We start from the raw sequence: 24,208 nt of genomic DNA on the forward strand, positions 1-24,208 counted from the left end.
GGATGATCAGCCATGATCACATTGAATGGCGGAGCAGGCTCGAAGGGCCGAATGGCCTACTCCTGCTCCTATCTTCTATGTTTCTATGAAATCAGGAAGTTAACTGTCGGAGGCATTCTTTTTTTTAAAGTTTGGAAGGCAATTTGGAGTTATTGTGACAACAAAGTGCATATATTCTGTTTGACACAGAATGCCAATGGCAGGTTGTGCAGTGCAGGACTGAACTGGACTGGGCGTGCTCGCTCTCTCTCTCTGCGCCCGGCGGGCACGGTTGCCGGCCACGCGCACGTTTTTTTTTGGCCGGGCGCGCGCTTGCCCCGGACGTCCTCCCACAAGCCTGTGCGGCGGTGTTGTACAGCCGCCGCCATGTTGATTGAGGCGCGCGTGGAGTGGAGGTGAGCGGCGAGCGGGAGCCCAGCGAGCGAGCGAGAGGGACCGGCCTCAGCCTCAGCCCCTCAAAAAAAAAACAGCGCAGCCGACCCCCCTCCGAGGGAGAGGGAGAGAGAGAGCGAGAGAGAGCAGAGCACGGCGACACCCGGACACCATGGAAGCCGTCAACGCCTTTAACGACGAGGTGAGTGAGAGCAGAAGCGGCTCAGCTGGCCTTTTTTCCTCCACACCCCCCCCCCCCCCCCCCGCCTTCTCTTTCCTCCTCTTCCAGCTGCAAGGTCTGTAATGGAATCGGGGGCGAAAAATGTCAGTCGGCGACCGCCCGAGCCGGTCTCGCCAACAGCCCACACCAGACCCGCACTAGGCCTGGAGAACCCGCCGCTGCCGAGGAGGCTGTGCAGCCCCGATATGTGTTTAAAAAATCAGAAGATGGAGGCGGCTGGATGAGCGCGGCGCGCTATGGCGGGCCTGGGCCTGGTCTGCGGCGGTCGCGATATTCGCTTGGCGCTCCTGTGTCTCACTCCAGCCCGGCCCCTGGGGGGTGGTGTGTGTAGGGGGGGACTCGGGCTGGGACCGGGTTACGGGGCAAGGGGTGAGGTTTGCAATGCGGGATTGCAGACGAGCCGACTGCCCGCGGGGAGAGGGGGGGATTCTTTTGTGATGTCCTGGTTTTTTTTGGTGGCGAAATCCTGGGGCCAAGTTGAGTAATTGTCAGGCCTAGGAGCGAGGACAATGCCCCGGCTCCGTGTGTGTGCTCGCAGGACGCTGGATTCCGAGCCTGCCGTTTGCCCGCGGGAGCGTCGCGTCAAATCACTTCATCGGCCCTTAGTCGCATTTTTTTAAATAGCGCTTTTTTAATAAATAGTAAAACCAGCAGTGTTTTTATTCAGTTGGTTTGGTCTTCTACCATTTATACCTTTTTGTTAGTCAGTAAGGCTTCAAACGCGTCGTTGTTTGAATGCTGAATTACTGCATTATGTCCAGTAACACATTTCTGATCTCGCATTGTCATTAATCAATAGTATTTAGTCGGAATGCAAGAACCTTTTCATTAAAAAATCAGAACTTTACCGTGTAATTTTTACATTTATTTTACTGGAAAAAAACAGTTTTGACAATTGAGGAAGAGACGAAATATATTGAAATTTATAGTTTAAAATAGGGAACAACATCAAAGCATTATTTTTAAGTTGGCAATAAGTCTGCGCTTAAATGATCTGAGCAGCACTATTATTGAGGGGGAAAGGCTGGATATTCAAAAGTGCTTCTGCCAGATCATTTTTCCCTAATTGAAATTATTTTAACAGTAAGGTGGTATGGGTGGCTTACAATTATTTGTATTAGTGATCAGTGTATAGGTTTGGTAGTAAGCTGGTACAATAACATGGATGGACTAATGCATATTAAATCAGTACTTGCACTAAGCTGAGTTGAAATGCATTGGGAGGACTGATTTTTTTTTTTAAATCAATAGAAAAAGTTCTACTAGGTAAACTTATCAGTATTACCTATTTCATACTTGATATTCACTCCCACTCCAAAACATAAATTTGAATATAGTGGGTATGAAAGGAACACTCCAAATTGTATAGATAGAAAACTAAGACTTTTAAGATTACCGAATCGTCTAAATATACATTTCCTTTTTTGCTGCTCAAAATTAAGTTTTTAATTTGCTATGTTTGGATTAAGTGTGCTGTGATTATTGCTAGAACTGCTTCATCAGATGTATCTTGCTGCAAATTAAGCAGAACAATAGTAGATGAAATTTAATGCAGAAAAGTGTAAAGTGCTGCATAAGGGAAGGGAAAATAGACAACACACATACTTAATGAATGGTGTTGAAGCTAAGGAAGAAGCAGAGAGAGACCTAGGAGTCTTGGTAGACTTGACATTAAACATGTCCAACCAATGCAGAGCAGCAATCAACAAAGCCAATTGGATGTTGAACTAACTAGCCAAAACAGTAAACTATGTCAGAGGAGGTTATAATCAAATTTGATTGTGCTCCAGTCAGACTGCACCTTGATATTGCATTCCAGTCCTGATCACTAAGAAATGAGATGTTCAAGTGCTAGAGGCAGTGCAAATAAGAGCTACTAGGCTGATAACAACTGCTTGTATTTATATAGCGCCTTTAATGTAGCAAAACGTCCCAAGGTGCTTCACGGAGTGTTATCACCAAGCCACATGACCAAAAGCTTGATCAAAGAGGTAGATTTTAAAGAGCATCTTAAAGGAAGAAAGAGGGGCGGAGAGGTTTAGGGAGGGAATTTCAGCACTTTAGGGCCTTAGCAACTGAAGGGACAGCCAGCAATGGTGGAGCGATTTAAAAAGAGGCCAGAATTGAAGGAGAGCCGATATCTTGGATTGTAGGGCTGGAGAAGATAAGAGATAGGGAGGGGCGAGGCCATGGAGGGATTTGAAAACAAGGATGAGCTTAACTGGGAGCCAATGTAGGTCAGCGAGCACAGGGGGTGATGAGTGAATGGGACTGTGTGAGAGTTAGGACACAGGCAGCAGAGTTTTGGACGACCTCAAGTTTACGGAGGATAGAAAATGGGGGGCAACCAGGAGTACGTTGGAATAGTAAAGTCTAGAGGTAAGAAAGGCATGGGTTTCAGCAGCAGATGAACTGAGGCAGGGGCGAAGTCGGGCGATGTTACGGAGGTGCAAATAGGTGGTCTTAGGTTGCGAACAGTCTGGTTCAGCCTCTGACAGTTGCCAAGGAGAGTGATTGAGTCGGTGGCTAGGGAATGGAGTTTGTGGTGGGGACCGAAGACTATGGCTTCGGCTTTCCCAATATTTAGTTGGAGGAATTTTCTGTTCATCCAGTACGGGATCTCGAACGAGCCGTGTGACAATTTAGAGACAGCAGAGGGGTCGAGAGAGGTGGTGGCGAGGTAGAGCTGGATGTCATCATGCGAATACTGACGCTGTGCTTTCGGATGATGTCGTTGAGGGGCAGCATACACATGAGAAATAGGATGGGGTGAAGGATTGATCCTTGAGGGACACTCGGGAGCGGGTGATAATCTGGTGTGAGTGGCCTGGGTTATGAGGAAAGACTGGATGAGTTTGAAATGAAGCATCAGAGAGAGAATCTTTTTATAAAGGTATATTAAGAATAAGGGTATAGAAAAGGTTAACGTGAAATTTTACTTCAAATTAAATTAGGGGACTGATGTACAAAATAGTAAAAGGGAAGTTTAGATCTGATCAGAAAAAAAGTGTTCGTGGACTAACCTTCAAGATGGAGTTGTGGAGGCAAACACCATGGAAATAGTTAATTGTTTAATGTTAAAGTGGTGGGGTGTTCAGGTCCCTCTATAGAAAAACTAAGATGGGCCGAATGGCCTTCCTCATTCGTAATTGTGAAAATGGTTCTATGGTGTATTGTGCCTTGAAGTCATTCCATGTCAGTTGAAAGGATGGCAAGCCACTGGAGCATCATCGGACTGCCATTTTGAGGGTATTCAATGAGATCCCATTGCTGGTATTCACTGAAGGTGTGATCTACACTCAACTTTCTCAAACATTTTGAGCAGCTTTGTTCTTAAAGCTTTTTGACACAGGCTTGTACTGTTGCTTTAAAGTAGTGCTGATATGACTGTCATAATGAATCCTTTTTTCAATTCAGTGTCTTATAGCTCTATCCAAGGTGCCAACAACTGCCTCCTGACATTACTTTAAAGGGAGAAACTCCATGAGTTTTTCTCTGTTTTAACACTGTTTTGCTCTTGTTCGTGGTAGATCTCCTCTCATCAGTCTTAGTTTGGAGTTTCAACACTGCAGCACCACAGATGTTTTTCACCTATATCCATGCTGTGGCTTCAAGGAAATTCCTGATTTAGCGATTGGGGACGGGAGAGGGGACTTTCTATTCAGCATGTGCCATCCGTTTTCTACTGTTCATGTGCAGGAACTGCTGGGATTTCAGATTGACGCAGTTTGGCTTGCAGTTGCGCGGAGGCCTTACACTTGGGTCTGCTGTTAGGGGATTCAGACTTCCCAGAAAAAGATTAGAGAGAGAATTGTAAACAAGTGGGATTTACTATTTTGTTATCTCTCTTGTTTCTTTGTTCCTTACTAGGGCTGTAGTTTCACTGTACCTTTTATTGAGTGGTTTCATGAATGCTCTGTCTACCAATGAAACGTTAATCCGTGACAAAATTAACAGTCACTTGGCCAAGTGTGGATTAATTAAGGAAAGCCAGCACGGATTTGTTAAAGGCAAATCGTGTTTAACTTGAGTTTTTTTGAAGAGGTAACAGAGGGTTGATGAGGGCAATGCAGTTGACGTGGTGAACATGGACTTCCAAAAGGCGTTTGATAAAAGTGCCACATAATAGGCTTGCCAGCAAAGTTGAAGCCCATGGGATAAAAGGGACAGTGGTAGTATAGATATGAAATTGGCTAAGTGACAGGAAACATAGCGGTAGTGAACGGTTGTTTATCGGATTGGAGGAAGGTGCACAGTGGTGTTCCCCAGGGGTTGGAATTTGCAGATGACACAAAACTTGGAAGTATTGTGAGGATGATAGACAGGCCGGTGGAATAGGCGGACATGTGGCAGATGAAATTTTAATGCAGAAAAGTGCGAAGTGATGCATTTTGGTAGGAAGAATGAGGAGAGGCAATATAAACTAAAGGGTGCAATTCTGAAAGGGGGTGCATGAACAGTGACACCCCCGGGAGTATATGCACAAATTGTTGAAGGTGGCAGGGCAGGTTGAGAAAGCGGTTAAAAAAGCATATGGGATCCTGGGCTTCATAACTAGAGGCACAGAATACAAAAGCAAGGAAGTTATGATGCGCCTTTATAAAACACTGGTTTTGCTTCAACTGGAGTATTGTGTCCAATTCTGGGCACTGCACTTTAGGAAGGATGTGAAGGCCTTAGAGGGTGCAGAAAAGATTTACAAGAATGGTTCCAGGGATGAGGGACTTCAGTTACGTGAATAGACCGGAGAAGCTGGGGTTGTTCTCCTTAGAGGAGATTTGATCGAGGTGCTCAAAATCATGAGGGGTCTAGACAGTAGAAAGAAAGCAACTGTTCCCATTGGCGGAAGGGTTGCGAACCAGAGGACACAGATTTAAGGACATTGGCAGAAGAACCAAAGGCGACATGAGGAAAAACTTTTTACGCAGCGAGTGGTTAGGCCTGAAAGGGTGGTGGAAGCAGATTCAAATGTGGCTTTCAAACCGGAATTGGATAAGTACCTGAAGGCAAAAAAAATGACAGGGTTTTGGGAAAGGGTGAGGGAGTGAGACTAGCTGAAGTGCTCTTGCAGAGAGCCGGCACGGGCTCGATGGGCCGAATCGCCGCCTCCTGCGCTGTAACCATTCTATGATTCTATCTATGTATATAACCCATCACCTGGTGCCAGTGGTAGTGATCAAGTAGATATGAGAAACGGTGGTGGTAAGGGAGGAAAAGGCAGAAAGACTATATATCTACTCGGATGTATGCAAATCCCAGTTGTATATTAATTCCTCACAGTTGTATACCACTGGGACTTGCATGCAATCAGTAATTTAACATTGAAGATTATGTAAAGAAATTAAGGTTTGAAGGGAGTGTTTAGATAAAAGTATGAATGACTGACTGTCTTAATTGCAAATGAATTAGACATTAAGGACCTAGATGATTGCACTATTTGACAGAATTAAATTGAGTTTTGTGGTGTTTTGAAATACGATGACCACATTTTAAAATTTGTGACTGTTAGCTGAATTTTATACGCGATACTGATTTGGACACCATTGGAGAACTGCCCATTATTGGAATAATATTGGAGCTATGAAAAGGGTACAGTGAAAGTTCTATACAATTATTCCAGGAATTAGATATTGGTTGTGAAGAAATGCTTGAAAAATTGAGGCTTTTTCAATGAAAGAGGTTAAGATGATCTAATGGAGGTTTGTAAAAAAAAATTGAGATGGTAACTAGTGGAAGATTGTTTCTCCTGACTAGTGAATCTATAACACGTGAGCATAGATTTAGGATTATTGCTGGAAGAACAAAGCAGGATGTTAGACTTATTTCTCAGAACATTATTGAAACATGGACTGCTTCACTGCAAATGTCCATTGAGGCAGAGACGGGAAGAATTTAAAAGGATAAGAAAGGGCAGGGGAATGGAATTAGAATAGTCAGAGCACCAGTGTATGCATGATGGACCAAATTACTTCCTTCTGCGCTGTAAATTTATGACTTTTGTATGTGTAAACATAGGGTTGCAAAATTCTGGGAATTTTTAAAAGGAAACATTCCATGGGAATTTATGGGAATTTTGAGTTTTTTTGCACACTTATGGTTTTTGTCTCTGACCCTTATATTATCTTTGTCGTCAAAATAGACATGCTGTTCCATACAAATAAAAACAGGCTTTCAAAACTTTATTTAGGTTATAATTTTGAACTTTATTGAACCCCCACAAAAAAGACCCATCTAAAATAAAATAAAAAGAGCGTCAGCTTATTTAGCCTGTAATTTGTCCTTATTTTGTCCCTTTGAGTCTTCTACTCATGAGTCTTCTACTCCTCATTGCTCCTCCTGATTCTCTGACTCTGGCTCTGACGTGTCCATTTCCTCCTCTGTGTCAGTGTCTAGCTGTGTGGTGGACACTTCTGTATCTGGCTCAATAAGTTGTAGGTTCGCCTGGATAGCCACCAGTTTCTCCACTCTCCTTGTTAGTCAGCCTGTTGCGCACCTTTGTATGCGTATTCCCAAAAAGTGACCAGTTTCGTTCAGAGGCCGCTGATGAAGGTGGGATTTGGAGTATCACCGATGCAATAGGTGACAGGGCCTCAGATGCACAAAGTCCCTTCCACCAGGTATGTGCACTGATATGCTTACATGATTCCCATATCCCATCCCCATTCCAAAGACCTTGCTTGGTAGAGAACTTTGCCAGACTTCCCAGAACTTTGCCCACATCCAGATTGAGATGGTGTGAGGGGGTAGAAATCACACTGTAAGCGCTGTTGATCTGTTCTCCAGAAAGTATTGGTCTCCCAACATGCTTTGGGTCCAGCATGTATGCTGCAGCATGAATCGGCTTGACACAAAATTCTTGACGCGTCTGTATGAATTGAACAATTGCCTTCTCCTCTGCTTTGAGCAGCAGGGATGTGGGTAGGGCAATGCTGATTTGTTCTTTTAAATCAGTAAAAAGCCTGAGAACATCTGACAAGACAGCGTCATCTCCTTCAATCTGAGCAATTGCAGATGCTACTGGTGAGAGTAGTTTAAGGCTGCTAACCACTCTCTCCCAAAACACATCATCCAGCAGTATTTTCTTGATGGTGGTTTCCATATCCCCAGACTGGGATATTGCCATTTCTTGCAGCGACTCCTTACCCTCCAGAAGGCTGTTGTACATTATGACAACACTACCCCATCTAGTGTTGTTGGGCAGCTTCAGTGTGGTGTTCTTGTTCTTTGTCATTTGCTTGGAGTTGTAGGTTGCTGCAACTACCTGTTTTCCCCTGACATACTTAAAAACTTGCTTGGCGCTCTTGTACAGTGCTTCCATGGTTCTCAAACCCATGATGTCCTTGAGCAGGTTAAGCCCATGAGCTGCGCACCCAATAGACGTAATATGAGGGTAGGCCTCCTCCACTTGAGCCCAAGCAGCCTTCATATTCGTAGCATTGTCAGTAACTACTGCAGAGACCTTTTGTGATCCAAGATCGTTCATGGCCGCTTTCAGCTCATCAGCAATGTATGTGTCTGTTGTCCTTCGTGTCTGTGCTCTTGAAGAACACTGGGAGAGGAGTGGAGACGATGTAGTTTATGATGCCCTCCCCTCGTACATTTGACCACCCATCTGAGATAACTGCAACACAGTCTGCCATCGCTATCGTTTCTTTGAGCTTTCCTTGGACTTTGTTATACTCAGCCTCCAGCAAATAAGTAGACAAAGCATGTCTGGTGGGAGGATAGTATGCAGGGCGAATAACATTGAAAAATCTCTTCCAGTACACATTGGCTGTGAGCATGAGGGGTGAGCCTGTTGCATGTACAGCTCGAGCAAGGCACTCATCTGCATTCTTCTGGCTATGGTTATCCATTGTATCAAAGAACCTTCCAAGTGGGCCAGGAGTTGCTGATGATAAGGAGCCTGATGCTGAATGAGAACCATCATCTTCTTGAATGGAAGCAGAGGAACTCTGGGCTGACTGCTGTGAGCTTTGAGTGAAGTTGTTGCATTTGGATAAATGCTGCTGCATCTTTGTGGCATTCTTAACATATGGCTTTCTACAGTCTTTCCATCTTTAATGCCTGGGGTAAAATGCTTCCACACATCCGACGGTAAACGTGGCATTGTTCTATGCACAGAAATAAAGGGCATTCATCTCTGTGTCGAACTGCGGTCGATCAGCAGGATTGCAACAGGGTGAGTACATTTTTGCTGATGCTCCATGTGATGGAAGCATGACCTGTACACACACGACGCTACATCACCAATAGTGTATTATTTTGTATATTTTAAATTGAAGGACAACAGAGTTCAACAAGTAACTGGTTTATTTGGTATAAAGTCTGATTTACTTACTGCATCATCACAACATCAGCAGAAAACAAAATGACTTCCCTCAGGACCCCTAACCTGGTTCTTAAAAAAACTATAGCAGTCTTACAGATGCCTGCAGGCCAATCACAATTAGATATGCAAATATTGCAAATAGAGGGAGCTAATCGCTCATCCAACCAATCAGGACACATTTGTTCACAGTCACACACAAAACTTGTAATTATTAAAACAAGTCAAGTAAGAAGATAAACATATATTGATTAAGAAATTCCTTAATTAAGATTCCATCTCTGTTAGTAATTTTAAGAGAGGACCTGTGGGGGGAAAAAAAAGAAATACAAAAAAAACTATTATGCTAGCATGTGCTTTTTTGGGCAAAATTCCCAAGCTAAACTTCCCGTGGAAAATTTCTGGAAATTTACCGGAAACTTTCCACCCCTTTGCAACCCTATGTAAACATGCATCATGGCCATTGTGGGTTGCAGTTTTTAAAGGTAAGGGATGAAGACAATTGACACAGATTGCCAGTGAAAGTTTTTTAAAATAGTTTAATGACGCTGTATTTTTTTTAATTTGTTGTCGGGGTGGGGCTGATCTAGCAATACTGCATTTATTGTCCATCCGTAGTTTCCTTGAGAAGGTGATGGCGGTCCTTCTCCGTGAATCATTGCGGTCCTTTTGCTTATGGTTCTCAGCAACAATGAAGGAACAGAGATGTGTTACATCAGAATGGTGCATTTCTGCTCTTTTCGATGGTAGAGATTGCAAGGGAGGGAGGTGCTATCAAAGTAGCTTTGGGCAGTTATGTATTCTGAAGCTTGTACATACTGCAGCCACAGTGCACCGATGATGAGGGGTAAATATTGAATTCCGTGACGGGGATGCCAAGAAAGTGATCTGCTCTGCTCTTGTGTGTTGTAACTACACCCATCCGTCACACTCCTGATTTGAATCTTGTTGGTGGAGATATTTTGAGGAATTAGGAAGTGAGCCACTTGGCACAAAGTGCCCAGCATCTGTGGTGCTCTTGTAGCTACGGTAATGATATGGCTGAATCAGTTAAGCTTCTGGTAAATAGTTATCCCCAAGATGTTGATGTTGGGGGACTAGGTAATAGTGATGCTGTTGATGGTCGGGGAAAATGGTTTAGCTTTCAGTTGTTTGAGATGATCATTGGTGTTTGTGATGTGATTGTTATCTGTTGTTGTGAATTGAGCTGAACACTGGAATCATCTGCAAACAACCCCACTCATGACCTTATGGTGAAGGGGAGATCTTTGAAGCAGCTGAACATGGTTTGGCAAAGATGGGATGTGGGGGTTCTGGGGCATGAGCATCAATGTACTGAGTTCCTGATTTTCACTGTCTTGCAGTGTGCAGGTGCTGAGATCAGGTGATTCACTGCAGGGAGAGAATGCCGTTCCAACCTACTCTTTACAGATTGGCATCCCTTCCTTCCCGTTGTATTCTGACCCTCTTGTGATAAAGGCCAACATTCCATGAGCCTTTCTGGTTGATTTTTGTACCCGTGCACTAGCTTTTAGTCATTTGAGTATCTGAACACCCAAATCCCATTGCTCCTCTGCAGTTCCTAGTCTCTCGCCATTAAGAAAATATTCCAATATGTCTTTATCAGATCCAAAGTGGATGACCTCTTGCTTCCCCACAATGAGCAAGACAGTTTAGCCCACTTGCTTAATCTGTCTGTCCTTTGTAACTTTCTGCACCCATCAACACAACTTACTGTGCCTCCTAACTTAGTGTCGTCTGCAAACTTGGACATACAACTCCATTCACAGAATCACAGAAACCCCACAGTGCAGATAGAGGCCATTTCGGCCCATCGAGCCTGCACCGACACATATCCCACCCGATTCATTCAAGTCATAATATATAGTGAAAAGCTGAGACCCTGGTGCAGATCCCTGGGGAACACCACTTGTCACATTCTGCCAATCAGAGAATGTTCCCTCTCTCTACCTCCCAACCAATTACCAACCCATGTCACAAGATTACCTCTTCCCATGTGCTTTCATTTTTGAAAATTCCTCGTGCTGAACCTTATCAGGTGTTTTAGGAAAATCCATGTAGACAACATCCATAGATACTCCCCTATCATCATGCTTGTGATCTTCTCAAAAAAGATTAGTCAGACAAGACCGACCCTTCACAATCCACGCTGACTCAGGATGGTCAGCTCATACTTGTCCATGTGATCTATTCCAGTAACTTTCCAATAACTGATGTTAAACTGACTGGGCTGTAGTTACCTGATTTCTCCCCCTCCCTTCTTAAGTAATGGTGATTTTTGCAACCCATTGACACAATTCCTACAAACACACGAACAATGACGGACAGGTAAAGATCCTCTGGTCCATTGAGCCTGTCCCACACAAACTTGCGTATTACAATATATACTCTCCACCCCACCCGAAACCATGTGATCTCCTGGGAGAGGCAAAAAATCAGATAGAAAACCCAGGCCAATTTGGGGGGGGGGGGGGGGGGGGGGGGTGGAATCTGGGAAATTTCTCTCCAACTCATCAAGGCGATCGCAATTAGTCCAGGAGAGATCTCTGCCCCTGAATTCCCTGCAGTACAGGTAGGCAGGCTATCCTTTATCCGCACTTCCGAAAACCTCTTAAAAACCTAAAGTTTTTTCGTGGAGCGTAAGTCGTGTGCACAACATGACCCGAGTGGCGCCAAACATGACAGGAGTGGTCCGGGAGCTCTGCCTTTCCCTGTGAGCAGGGCAGAGGGTCACAGAGTTCCCTCCTGGGTAGGAGATTGCAGGCCGAGCCGGGCAGTGTGTAGGAGGTACCGGGAGAGTGAACCCAACAATACAGCGGCCCGTCCGATAGCTGCAGCGGCCCGTCCAATAGTCTTTTCTTTCCCCCCCCCCCCCCCCCCGACCTGATTTGCGGGCCAGCTTAGTGTAGGAGTCAGCCGATATCCGGCTTTCCCACAACTGGCGGTGCAGTCGAGCCCCAGACCCCCGCTAAGTCAAGGAATTCAGATACGGAGCAGGGGGAGCCGGAAACCTCGCTTTAACGGCAGAAATCAGCAGCCGTTTTGTTCGGTTTTTTTTCTTCCCCTAGCTTTTTTTTAAACAGTCAGGCTGTGGAAAGAGTCTCTGTAGCTTAGCAACAGCTTCAGAGAGGCTTCCAAGGCAGGGCCCGAGTGTTTACAAGCTGTTGCTAAGCAACAGTGTTTGTTGTCAGATACGGAGATGAAAACCTTCTGAAATCCGAAAACCGAAACACAGCTGGTCCCAAGGTTTTCGGATAAAGGATAGTCTACCTGTACCTACCTTCTGCAAGAGGTGATCTCCGCCCTAGCCAGAAACCGGTCCAGCTCCCGCTTGAAGGAATTCAGCGAATCAGCATCCACCGCATGAGACTGCAGCCTGTTCCAGAGGTCCACTGTTCTCTGGGAAAAGAACCACCTCCTACATCTAGCGAGCATTGGAAAAATATGACTCTGCATTTGCAATTTCTTCCCCTATTTCTTTTAATATCCTGGGGTGGAAACCAGCAGGTCACCAAATTGATTCCCTTTCAAAAGTTTGCACTAAAAGCCAAGTCCTGGGGTGCATGCACATCATTACTAATGATGCCATTGCATATGTTCCATTTTATACTTAATCATGCAATGTACATGACATTCCTAGAGTGAGGTGTGCTCATCTGGGGGGGGATCCATTGAGAGAAGGAAAATTATGTTTTTTGAAGGTGAGAAACAGGCAGAAACCTGGGAGTTCATGGGTGGAAATTTTGTTAAAACAATTTTAACGGTCTCTAACTGTATTACACACTCTGGTGTCCACACGTGACATGATGAAAATGTTCATGTCAGTATGTGAAATAAAATGGATTTGCACTTGATAGGTGATAATTTTATCAAAGCAATTTCAGTTGCACTTTCTAACTTCATTTTTTATCTTTGTATGTGTTTCTGCAGGTTTTCTTATCTTGCCCCTCTTTTCCTGAAGGCAGGGATTCATGCTGGGCGCAGTTCCATCAGTGGTAGTGGCTCTCCAGGGGCTTGGTGCCCTCCACTCCTTTGTCATAATATTCTTCATGTTTGAGTCTGAATAGTGAGCTTGGTAGGCTGATTGATCTTGAGGTATTGGAGGAGGGCGTAACTTACTGAGCTTGGCCCTGTTTCTCTCCTAGCACACGTTAATGTGCACTTCAGCAAGTGTTTTGATTAGTCTGAGGAGATCAGAGGCCAAGTGTGGCAATACACTGCAACCGTAGTTTACTGAGATTGGCTAGTTGAAGCTAGGATCTTGCTAGTGTGAATGATTGAGAATCTCATCATTGCATTTACCCACAGGCATTGGGATAGTGAATCCTTCATGTCTTTTCCCTCTACTTTAAAGCTTTCTACCAAAGTCTATTCCAATAATAGCACTTTGTTTGACAACAGAGCCTATAAGACACATCTCGCCCAATGGAAGTTTTTGTTCCACTGACATTTTTTTTTAGTATGCTTCCAATATTTGTGCTGGCATCGAATTAGGAATTCCTTAATGGAAGTAGTGCAGCAGATTCTGCTGAGACGAGAAGTGTGCTGAAATAGACCAAAGAGGACATTTGTGGCCCATTGGCTCTTGTCAGGGTGGAATCCCTAGTCACTGATGTTCGACAGGACTAGAGGCAGACAAGCAAGCATAGTTACTTAATTTTGAAAGCGGCATTAAATCTGTCCATGTCGACCAAAGGTTAAAATGGTGCAGCCTATTCTATGGGTTAGATTGGGCCATAATAACTTGATAAGAATAAATCAGCTTGGATTTAGGAGAAAATCCTGCCTGGCAAACCTTGACATCTTTGAGGACATATTAACATTCCCTTTTCAGTACAACTTAATTTCACTTTCAGAAAGCTTTTGGCAAGAATCTACATGAAAGAATTCTAATGAGCCAAAGGTAAAACATGGAACTGGGCACAAAGCCGGTTGTAAAATACTGAACTTGGGCATTTGAGATTTGTAATGTCAGATGGGAGGGTGTGGTGTTAAGTGCTTAAGTGCAGTCCTATGGAGTTCAGTAAATGCATATCGGGAAGAACTTTAATCAAAGAACAATGTGTTTGGAATAATGTGTCAAATGGGCTGACAAACATTTGGGTTGTTCAAAATACAGTTCCAGGATATGATGGGAAAATACTAGTTGAATTTTGATGGCTCATGGTTTATTCTTTTTCCTGACTTAGAGAGTGACTTACCTTACCCCCAATCCCATGTGCTTTATCTTTGCACGCTAATCTCTTATGCGGGACCTTATCGAAAGCCTTCTGAAAGTCCAAATACACCACATCCACTGGTTCTCCCTTATCTATTCTACCAGTTACATCCTCAAAATTGAGCATAATACTTACTAGTACCATCTAGCCAGTCATTGTATAGAGAGAACTGGTTGGCAGATAGGAAGCAAAGAGTTGGAATAAATGGGTCTTTTTCCTAGAGGCAGGCAGTGACTAGTGGGGTACGGCAGGGATCGGTGCAAGGACCCCAGCTTATATATATATAATCTAGACAAGGGAACTAGATGTAATATCTCCAAGTTTGCAGACGATACAAAGCTGGGTGGGCGTGTGTGCTGTGAGGAGGATACAGAGAAACTCCAGTATGATTTGGACAGGTTGGGTGATTGGGCAGATGCATGGCAAATGCAGTACAGGAAACTTTTGATTTACCGGCACCTAAATAACTGGAAATCTCGGTTAACCGGCAAAATTCAGGAGTAGGTTCAGGTAAGTTTTACTTCATATTGTACTTGCCTTCCTCGATCTGTTGCTGTGCAAGGGTGTGGCTGCAGCTGTTGCTAAGCTACAGAGACGCTTGGAACTTGTGGCCACTGTTCTGCACCTGTTGCTAAGTAACAGGGTTTATTGCTTTATATGAAGCTCTCCGCTCTCCGTATCTTTTACTATAGCTTTCGGTTATCTGGAATTTTTGATGAACCGGCACCACGTCTGTCCCGTCGGTGCCGGATTTTTAAAAAGTTTCCTGTATAATGTGGATAAATGCGAGGTTATCCACTTCGGTGGCAAAAACAGGAAGACAGATTATTATCTGAACGGCAATAGATTGGGAAAAGGGGGAAGTGCAACGAGACCTGGGTGTCCTTGTGCACCAGTTGCTGAAAGTAAGCATGCAGGTGCAGCAGGTGGTTCAGGAGGCAAATGGTATGTTGGCCTTCATAGCGAGAGGATTTGGGTACAGGAGCAAGGATGTCTTGCTGCAGTTGTACAGGGCCTTGGTGAGACCACACCTTGAGTATTGTGTGCAGTTTTGGTTGCCTTATCTGAGGAAGGATGTTCTTGCCATGGAGAGAGTGCAGCGAAGATTCACCAGACTGATGCCTGGGATGACAGGAATGACGTATGAGGAGAGATTGGGTCGATTAGGCTTATATTCGCTAGAGTTTAGAAGAATGAGAGGAGATCTCATTGAAACTTATAAAATTCTAACAGGACTAGACAGACTAGATGCAGGAAGGATGTTCCTGATGGCGGGGGAGCCCAGAACCAGGGGTCACTGTCTCAGAATAAGGGTGTGGAGATGCCGGAGTTGGACTGGGGTGGACAAATGTAAGAAGTCACACAACACCAGGTTATAGTCCAACAGCTTTATTTGAAATCACAAGCTTTCGGAGCGCTGCTCCTTCGTCAGGTGAAGTGGAGAAATGCCTAAAGACACCGCTTATATAGTCAGAGAATCATGTCAGATGTTTACAGGTAATGTTTCCAACTGCCATTTATCACACCTCGGTAGAGAGATAATCACAGCAATCAAAGGTGTGAATGGTGCCCAAACAGGTCAGTCAGGAAAACATTACATCAAAGAACAATGAGGTGGGGTCACAAGGGGTCAAATATTGCAGATGCTGGGGTCTGTATGAAAAACAAAAAAACAGACAAAAAACATTTTTTTTGCTGGAAATCACAGCAGGTCTGGCCGCATCTGTGTAGAGAGAACAAGCCAATGTCGACTCGAGTCTGGATGACCCTGCGTCAGGTGGGGTTACATGTAGCGTGACATGAACCCAAGATCTCGGTTGAGGCCGTCCTCATGGGTGCGGAACTTGGCTATCAGTTTCTGCTCGACGATTTTGCGTTGTGTGTCTCGAAGGCCGCCTTCCTGACTGACCTGTTTGGACACCATTCACACCTTTGATTGCTGTGATTCCCTCTGCCGAGGTGTGATAAATGGCAGTTGGAAACATTACCTGTAAACATCTGACATGATTCTCTGACTATATAAGCTGTGTCTTTAGGCATTTCTCAACTTCACCTGACGAAGGAGCAGCGCTTCGAAAGCTTGTGATTTCACATAAAGCTGTTGGACTATAACCTGGTGTGTGACTTCTTCCATCAGAATAAGGGGTAAGCCATTTAGGACTGAGATGAGGAGGAATTTCTTCACCGAGAGAGTGGTGAACCTGTGGAATTCTCTGCCACACAGGGCAGTTGAGGCCAATTCATTAAATATATTCAAGAAGGAGTTAGATATATTTCTTGAGGCTAAAGGGATATGGGGAGAAAGCAGGGACAGGGTGTCATGAATCTTATCATGACTCATGAAGTAACAATGGGTGGCCAGCTGGTGGCACCATCCAAGGAGTATAAATACTTGGGCGTGGGCCCAGCTTGCTCAGGGTGTTTCTCTAACCAGGAACTAGTGATGTAACTAGAAATCTCATGGGTTTGAAACAGTTGATTAAAGCCTTGAATTTGGATGCTCAGCCATGATCTCATTGAATGGCAGAACAGGTTCGAGGGGCCGAATGGCCTACTCCTGCTCCCATCTTCCATGTTTCTATGAAAGCCATTTCTGCTGGTTTTCCACTTCTAAACTTCCGAGCTTCCAGACATGATTTGGCTCTTCCCACAATCCGCCTGCCAAGTCCTCAGCCATCCAATTTTAATACATTTGAACGCGGGCCAGTGGAACTGTAGCCCCAAAGGGTACTGAATTTGGATGATCAGCCATGATCTCATTAAATGGCGGAGCAGGCTCGAGGGGCTGAATGGCCTACTCCTATCTTCTATGTTTTATGTAGTCATCTTTCCATTTAAGACATATACTGAGCAAGGTACAGAAAAGTGTACCCAGAATGATTCCAAGTTTAAAGGCAGTGACCTCTGAGGAGAGATTAACAAGTTTGGCCTTTACAGTCCAGAGAGTAGCAGTTGGGGGTGAACACAGATTATCACTTCAAACCCTGATTATTGCCTCAAATATGCCAAGGAAATAGGACCAGAGGGAGGATAAATGGAAATGTGAAAAGTAAACTTAAAAATGCATATCGGGAAGAACTTTAATCAAAGAACAATGTGTTTGAAATAATGTGTCAAATGGGCTGACAAACATTTGGGTTGTTCCAAATACAGTTACAGGATATGATGGGAAAATACGAGTTGAGTTTTGATGGCTCATATGGCTTATTCTTTTTCCTGACTTGGAGAGTGACTCTAAAGGATATTTCTTTTCACTTACAATCCAGCCTGCTAACGTCCAGTTTAAATGTTATCTACCAACGAGGCAGCAGTGTTTTCTCTTTGTAAAACTTCAAGGACCCTAACATTCAAATAGGACAATCTGGCCGTATAAACTGAGTTGTCTGTGCTTTGAGCTGAATTGCCAGTGCAGTCCTGCACGTGGCCCAAGAGCTGCAGTTTGGACATCTGAATTAAATTACAGATTTTGTTTTCACAAACCTATGTCTGGAGAGAGCATTCTGAGCTACTTAACACTAAGATGAAGTTCTGGTGACTACAGATCTGTCGGTGAAGATATTGCAGTGTTAACTAAGGCTAACTGTTCCTTAGTTTTAATTTTAGCCATGTGATATTTTGTGTATAAAATTAATGCACTGGATTAAAAATTAAAGAAACATTAACTGAAAAGATTATTTAGTGAAAATTTTGCACCAACACAATTTAGTGATGAGTGTCTTCAAACTTCATTAACATTTTTGAGCATGAAAAGTTGCTTACAATTGTCTAAAATGGATGTTGGGAGAGTGATTTTTGGCACGCAGTTTCACTTAAGTACCTACGATAACTTGATACGAGAAACCATTTATAGTATGCTATATAATTTTGGGACAAGGAAGGTAACTGATTAAGGATAAATGATGCAGGATGTGAGATGTAATATGTTGAAATTTAATTTGGTTTAATTTGAGGACGGAAAGAGCGAGGAATGGGGATCGGATTTGATTTTCTTACTGGGAAATACAACCTCTATTCTGGAGAACCCAGGGTAATTTTTAAACGATTGATTTTGTTTTCGATGAGCAGTTGGGTCAGATGATGTCGTCTGCTAGAGCTTTGATTTTGTGATTTATAACTGAAACCTAAAGTAAGATTACAGCTACGTATTGCTTGAAATACTAGCAGATCTCCTGTGACATTGCTCACAAAGCCAAAAGTTACATTGTTCCAAGAGAGTGGATGGGTGTGGGAATAGAACGATGCAGCTCTCCACTGAGGGAATTTGGAAAGATGTTTGGAAGAGATCTGCTCACAGTGAAGGAAGCGACTTTTGATTGGTTCATGGAAAACATGGGTAAGTTTTCTGACTGCTGCTTGAATTGGCAGTTGTGTTGTAGCTAATCTGTACTCCATGTGAACAGGGCTCCCCGCCACATGTGGGCATTGATGAATTTGCCCTTTAGTATTCTCCTTACCCACTGCAGGTAGATAAATAATTTTGTTCCCCCTCGTACCACAGTTACATAAATAAATCTCTAACGGGTGGGGGAGAAGATTTTTTTTTAACCTAGGGTATCAAATGGGCATTCTCTCCCATCTGTTTAAGATGCAGCTTTTTATGCTGAGTACCAAGAAATAAAAAATGTAAAAGATTAAGCTATTTTGCATCTTTACCAAATAACCCTACAACAGTGTTTGTGTCACTGAACATAAGAAAGCCTTGCATTTCTATAGCGCCTTTCACAACCTCAAGACGTCCCAAAGCGCTTTACCGCCAATGAAGTACTTTTTGACGTGTAGTCGCTGTTGTAAAGTAGGAAACACGGCAGCCAATTTGCGAACAGCAGGCACCCACAAACAGCTGTGATAATGACCAGATAATCTGTTTTAGTGATGTTGATTGAGGGATTAAATATTGGCCAGGACACTGGGGATTATTCCACTGCTCTTCTTCAAAGTAGTGTCATAGGATCTTTCACATCCACCTGAGAGCAGAATGGGTCTCGGTTTTGCATCTCATCCGAAAGACAGCACCTCCGACAGTGCAGCACTCCCTCAGTACTGCACTGGAATGTCTGCTTTGATTTTTGTACTCCAGTCTCTGGAGTGGGACTTGGACCCACAACCTTCCGATTCAGAGGAACATAAAATATAGGAGCAGGAGTAGGCCATATGACCCCTCGAGCCTGCTTCACCATTCAATAAGATCATGGCTGATTTCTACCTCACTCCACTTTCCTGCCTTATCCCCGTATCCCTTGATTTCCTTAGTGTCTAAATAGCTATCGATCTCAGTCTTGAATATACTCAACGACTGAGCAGCCACAGCCCTCCTGGGGTAGAGAATTCCAAAGATTCACAACCCACTGAGTGAAGAAATTTATCCTCATCTCGGTCCTAAATGACTGACCCCTTATTCTGAAGGTTCTGCTTACATAAATATGTTTGAATTGAAAACTAAAAATCCTGGCAATGCTCAGCAGGTCAGTTAGCATCTGTGAAGAGAACAGATATGATCCCTTTTCCCGTTTTCTCTTTCCCACACGGCAGCTGTCTCTCACTCTGCCAGCGCATTTCACACCTCATCTAGAGCCATCCTTCGTCTCTTTACTTGTCCTATCACCATCTCGTCTCGTCTTAATGTCTCTTCTTCCCTTTGGTTCTTTCATCCCCTCCCCCATTTCCCAGTCCCCGAACTGGCCTTTTAATCTGTTTCATTTCCTGCCTTTTTTCTCAGTTCTGACGAAGGGTTTCGACCTGAAACGTTGACTCGGTTTCTCTCTCCACGGATGTTGCCTGGCCTGCTGAGTTTCTCCAGCGTTTTCTGTTGTTGTTTCGGATTTCCAGCACCCGCAGTATTTTGCTTTCAGATGTAGTTCTAAACTGGACAAGGGGTCTGCATCTGACATGTTGACAAAACTGTTCTTGCCACAGGCGGTGACTGACCTGAGCGCTTCCAGCATTTTCTTTTTTTTTAGTTTTTCCAGCATCTGTGCTTTTTTTGCTTTTTGTTTGACTTCAAGGCTTTCTTTCAGAATCCCCCTACAGACTTGAATAATACAGTTCTACCTTCCCCCCCCCCCCCGAATTTAATTTTTCTGAGTCACTTATGAAATACAGATGTTATCATTTAGGATACATTGCCAGATCTATAAAATATTAAGAATTTTGCATCTGCATGCATTTCTTATCTACAAAACAGTCAGGTTTATGTCACATTTTTGTCATCTTTTCATTGTAAATTCTTGTGCCACATTTATAATAATTCCTGTAATGACACCTTCCTGCCAGTAGTGGTGCTGTAGTGTTCAGTTTTGCATCTGCCAGCTCCTCAATCTGTGTCCGCGAAACTCCTGCACTCCAACCAACTCTGCTTCCCAAGTTGCCTTCGGTTTTGCTATTTAGTTATAAGTAGTAATACAAAATCAAAGTATTATAAAAATAAGCACAATATATGGTTTAGAAATGAGAACTGAATTGTATCTGCATGCCCTGGTCCCCAATTATCTCCTACCGTTTAAGCTCACCTAGCTAAAGATGACACCTGGTCTTGACTCCCTATGTGCAATGCCATGGGAGATCAACTAGAATAAATAAAAATTAATAATGGAAAGATGTCAAACTGCACAGGTTTGTTTCTCATGTATAACACGGCAGATTTGCTAAAACAGCTCCCTGAATAGAAACATAGAAGATAGGAGCAGGAGTAGGCCATTCGGCCCCTCGAGCCTGCTCTGCCATTCAGTGAGATCATGGCTGATCATCCAAATTCAGTACCCTGTCCCTGCCTTCTCCCCATACTCCTTGATCCCTTTAGCCTTGAGAAATATATCCAGCTCCTTCTTGAATATATTTAATGAATTGGCCTCTACTGCCTTCTGTGGTAGAGAATTCCACAGGTTCACCACTCTCTGGGTGAAGAAATTCCTCCTCATTTCTGTCCTAAATGGCCTACCCCTTATCCTTAGACTGTGACCCCTGGTTCTGTCCCACTGTCTGTGTGGAGTTTGCACATTCTCCCCGTGTTTGCGCGGGTTTCCTCCGGGTGCTCCGGTTTCCTCCCACAGTCCAAAGATGTGCGGGTTAGGTTGACTGGCCATGATCAAAAAAATTGGCCCTTAGTGTTAGGGGGGATTAAATACGTGGGGTTACGGGGTTAGGGCTTGGGTGGGATGGCTGTCGGTGTAGGGACCGGGTGTTAGGGTTTGGATGATCAGCCATGATCTCGTTGAATGGCGGAGCAGGCTCGAAGGGCCGAATGGCCTACTCCTGCTCCTATCTTCTATGTTTCTTCTATGTTTCTATGTTCTGGACTCTCCGACCATCGGGAACATCCTTCCAGCATCTAGTCTGTCTAGTCCTGTCAGAATTTTATAAGTTTCAATGAGCTCCCCCCTCATTCTTCTAAACTCCAGCGAGTATAAGCCCAATCGACCCAATCTCTCCTCATACGTCATTCCTGCCATCCCAGGTATCAGCCTGGTGAATCTTCGCTGAACTCCCTCCATGGCAAGAACATCCTTCCTCAGATAAGGCGACCAAAACTGCACACAATACTCCAGATGTGGTCTCACCAAGGCCCTGTACAACTGCAGCAAGACATCCTTGTTCCTGTACTCAAACCCTCTCGCTACGAAGGCCAACATACCATTTGCCTTCTTAACCGCCTGCTGCACCTGCATGCTTACCTTCAGCGACTGGTGCACAAGGACACCCAGGTCTCGTTGCACTTCCCCTTCTCCCAATCTATTGCCATTCAGATAATAATCTGCCTTCCTGTTTGCTACCAATGTATGTTATTTTTCAGCAAAATTACTCCCAAAAAGGTGAATTCATGTTTTACCTTATTTTAATGATCTCTCTGGTAATTTTAGTTCAGTAATTTAAAGTAATAAAAAGGAAGGAACAGGGCCCACCAGTAACAAATTTTAGCACACTATGAACTGCTAGTCTTGCTATTAATCACAACACTTTTTGGACTTGCAGCTTTATTTCTTGTTGAGTCTCTTCTGTTAACAACGATAGTTGTAGAAGCCACATTAACTGAAGCCTCGAGGTTCTTGGAGAGAGACAAGCATCCAATGCAAAAAGTTTGACATTTTAAACACAGAAAATGCTGTTACATTGATTAATTTAATTGTAAATTTTGCATTTTTAATGCATTGTTACAAATAATTTCCATCAGTAAGTCCTCAGCTTAGTGAAGGAACCCAAAGGATGTTTAAAATATTTTTGAAACAACTTCAGTGGCTTGCTTTCTATTTGTTATTGATAGCTGTTTGCTGACTGCCTATTTTTGATTTGTAGTTCATAGTTTTTCATGCTCTTCCATTTTCATTTGTACATTCCCTGTTCAATTATGATTTGCTTTTAGTACAGTCTCCACCGCATATAGTGGTTTCGTGCTAACAGTTTTTCTCACTATCAGTGGCTGGTAAAACTATCTGAATGAAACTGCTCGTAGTCTCCATTTTCTGAATGCCTCTTGTAGTTAACAATGCGAATAGCTGATTGAAGCTTCCTGAAGTCTCCACTTGCAACTACCTCCCGTAGTTGTTTACAGTGCAAACAGCTGCTTTAAACTGCACGAAATAGCTGGTGCTCTTGATATTTTTTTAAGCGGCGCATTTGTAATTGCCACCTATGGTAATGACATAGTTAGTGCCATTTGTCCGATTTATAAGTGGCTGTCTGTGATGAGCGCGGATGGTGTGAGTGGTGGGCCTCTATTTGAGGCTCCTACTTTTGAAATTCTGTACCACACTCCACTTTGCTCCATCTCTGGCACCTCCCCACCCACTGTGCGCTATTCCCCAGCTTAGAACAGCTTATGCTAAATATTGTAAGCATGGTCTAGACCTAGACCTCGAGTTACTCGTGAGATTAGCTCGTATACAGTTCTCTCTTGTGTGTATCTGTTGCCCCTCAAAGGTGTCACCAATGTTATACTTGCCACCTGTGACTCTAGTATCACATTGATAATAAAATAGTGATAAATCATATCTGAACAGGTAGCAGAATTACCTATTTAACAACTAAACTGGTATGAAAACCACCTTTCAAGAACTACCAGGAACGTGACCAAGCTACCAATAAAACAACTAATGAAGAGAAATGGAACCAATGATTCTTTTGAAATTCCTTTTTAGGCATCTTGTTTGTCAGTGACCTAAGGACATATCGTAAAAATGTTTCTAGTGCAATAAACTCAGAAATTACACAATTACAACAAAATCATTAAACTGACCTATACACTTGCTTTTTCTGTGTTTGAAATCTCCAACACTTCCCTCTGTCCTCTCATGTACCTCTGACTTGAAATCATGAGAGTTACTTGAATGCAGAGGCCTGAACAGGTGGCAGATTACATGCCCTGGAATGCACCAGTCTGATTCTGTGCAAGCTTGGAAGACAATACTACCATAATGTAGCTAAAGATTGCCTTAGTGAAAGAAACGATGCCATGTTTTGGGACACAAATGTGCATAACATGCCAGTTTTATAAAATTAAGTATTTTGAACCGCAGCGTTGGAGGAGGATGATGTGGTCAACTGTATCGAAAGCTGAGGGTTGGCACTTGACTTGCTGCTTGCTTTTGTCAGTACCGGAGTAGATCATTAGTTGAATCGCCTTATTTCTTTCCAAGTGTGGTCTAACCAAGGTTCTTTCCAAGTTTAACATAACTTCTCTGCTTTGCAATTATATCCCTCTAGGAATGAACTCGTGCTTTGCTTGCTTTTTTTTAATGCCCTTATTAACCTGCGTCGCTACTTTGTGATCTGTGTATTTGTACCCCCGGATCTCTCTCTCCCTCTACCCCATTTAGATACTTATTTTCTAAGGAGTATGTGGCCTCCTTATTCCTACCAAAATGCATTACCTTGCACTCTTCTATATTGAAGTTCACTTGCCAATTACAAGCCCATTCTGCAAGTTTATTAATGTCTTCCTGTATTTTGTCTCAGTCCTCCATTAACTACACTCCCCAATTTGGTGCCATCTGCTAATTTTGAAATTGTAGTTTAACGTCTCATCCAAAAGATGGC

At 43.5% G+C, this 24,208-nt stretch overlaps 1 protein-coding gene across 1 annotated transcript in view; it reads left to right on the forward strand.

The window, feature by feature from the left end:
- The first annotated feature begins 290 nt into the window (after window positions 1–290).
- Window positions 291–24,208, forward strand: part of scaf4a (SR-related CTD-associated factor 4a) — a 114,082-nt gene continuing 90,164 nt past the window's right edge. The window contains exon 1 of the mRNA XM_086006188.1: window positions 291–574. Coding sequence (XP_085862314.1) covers window positions 545–574 — 30 coding nt within the window. The 5' untranslated portion in view covers window positions 291–544. The remainder of the gene's footprint in view (window positions 575–24,208) is intronic.

The sequence above is a fragment of the Somniosus microcephalus genome, chromosome 14, assembly GCF_052327205.1.
Source record: "Somniosus microcephalus isolate GS21.2 chromosome 14, FLI_Smic_1.0, whole genome shotgun sequence".
Taxonomy (NCBI): domain Eukaryota; kingdom Metazoa; phylum Chordata; class Chondrichthyes; order Squaliformes; family Somniosidae; genus Somniosus; species Somniosus microcephalus.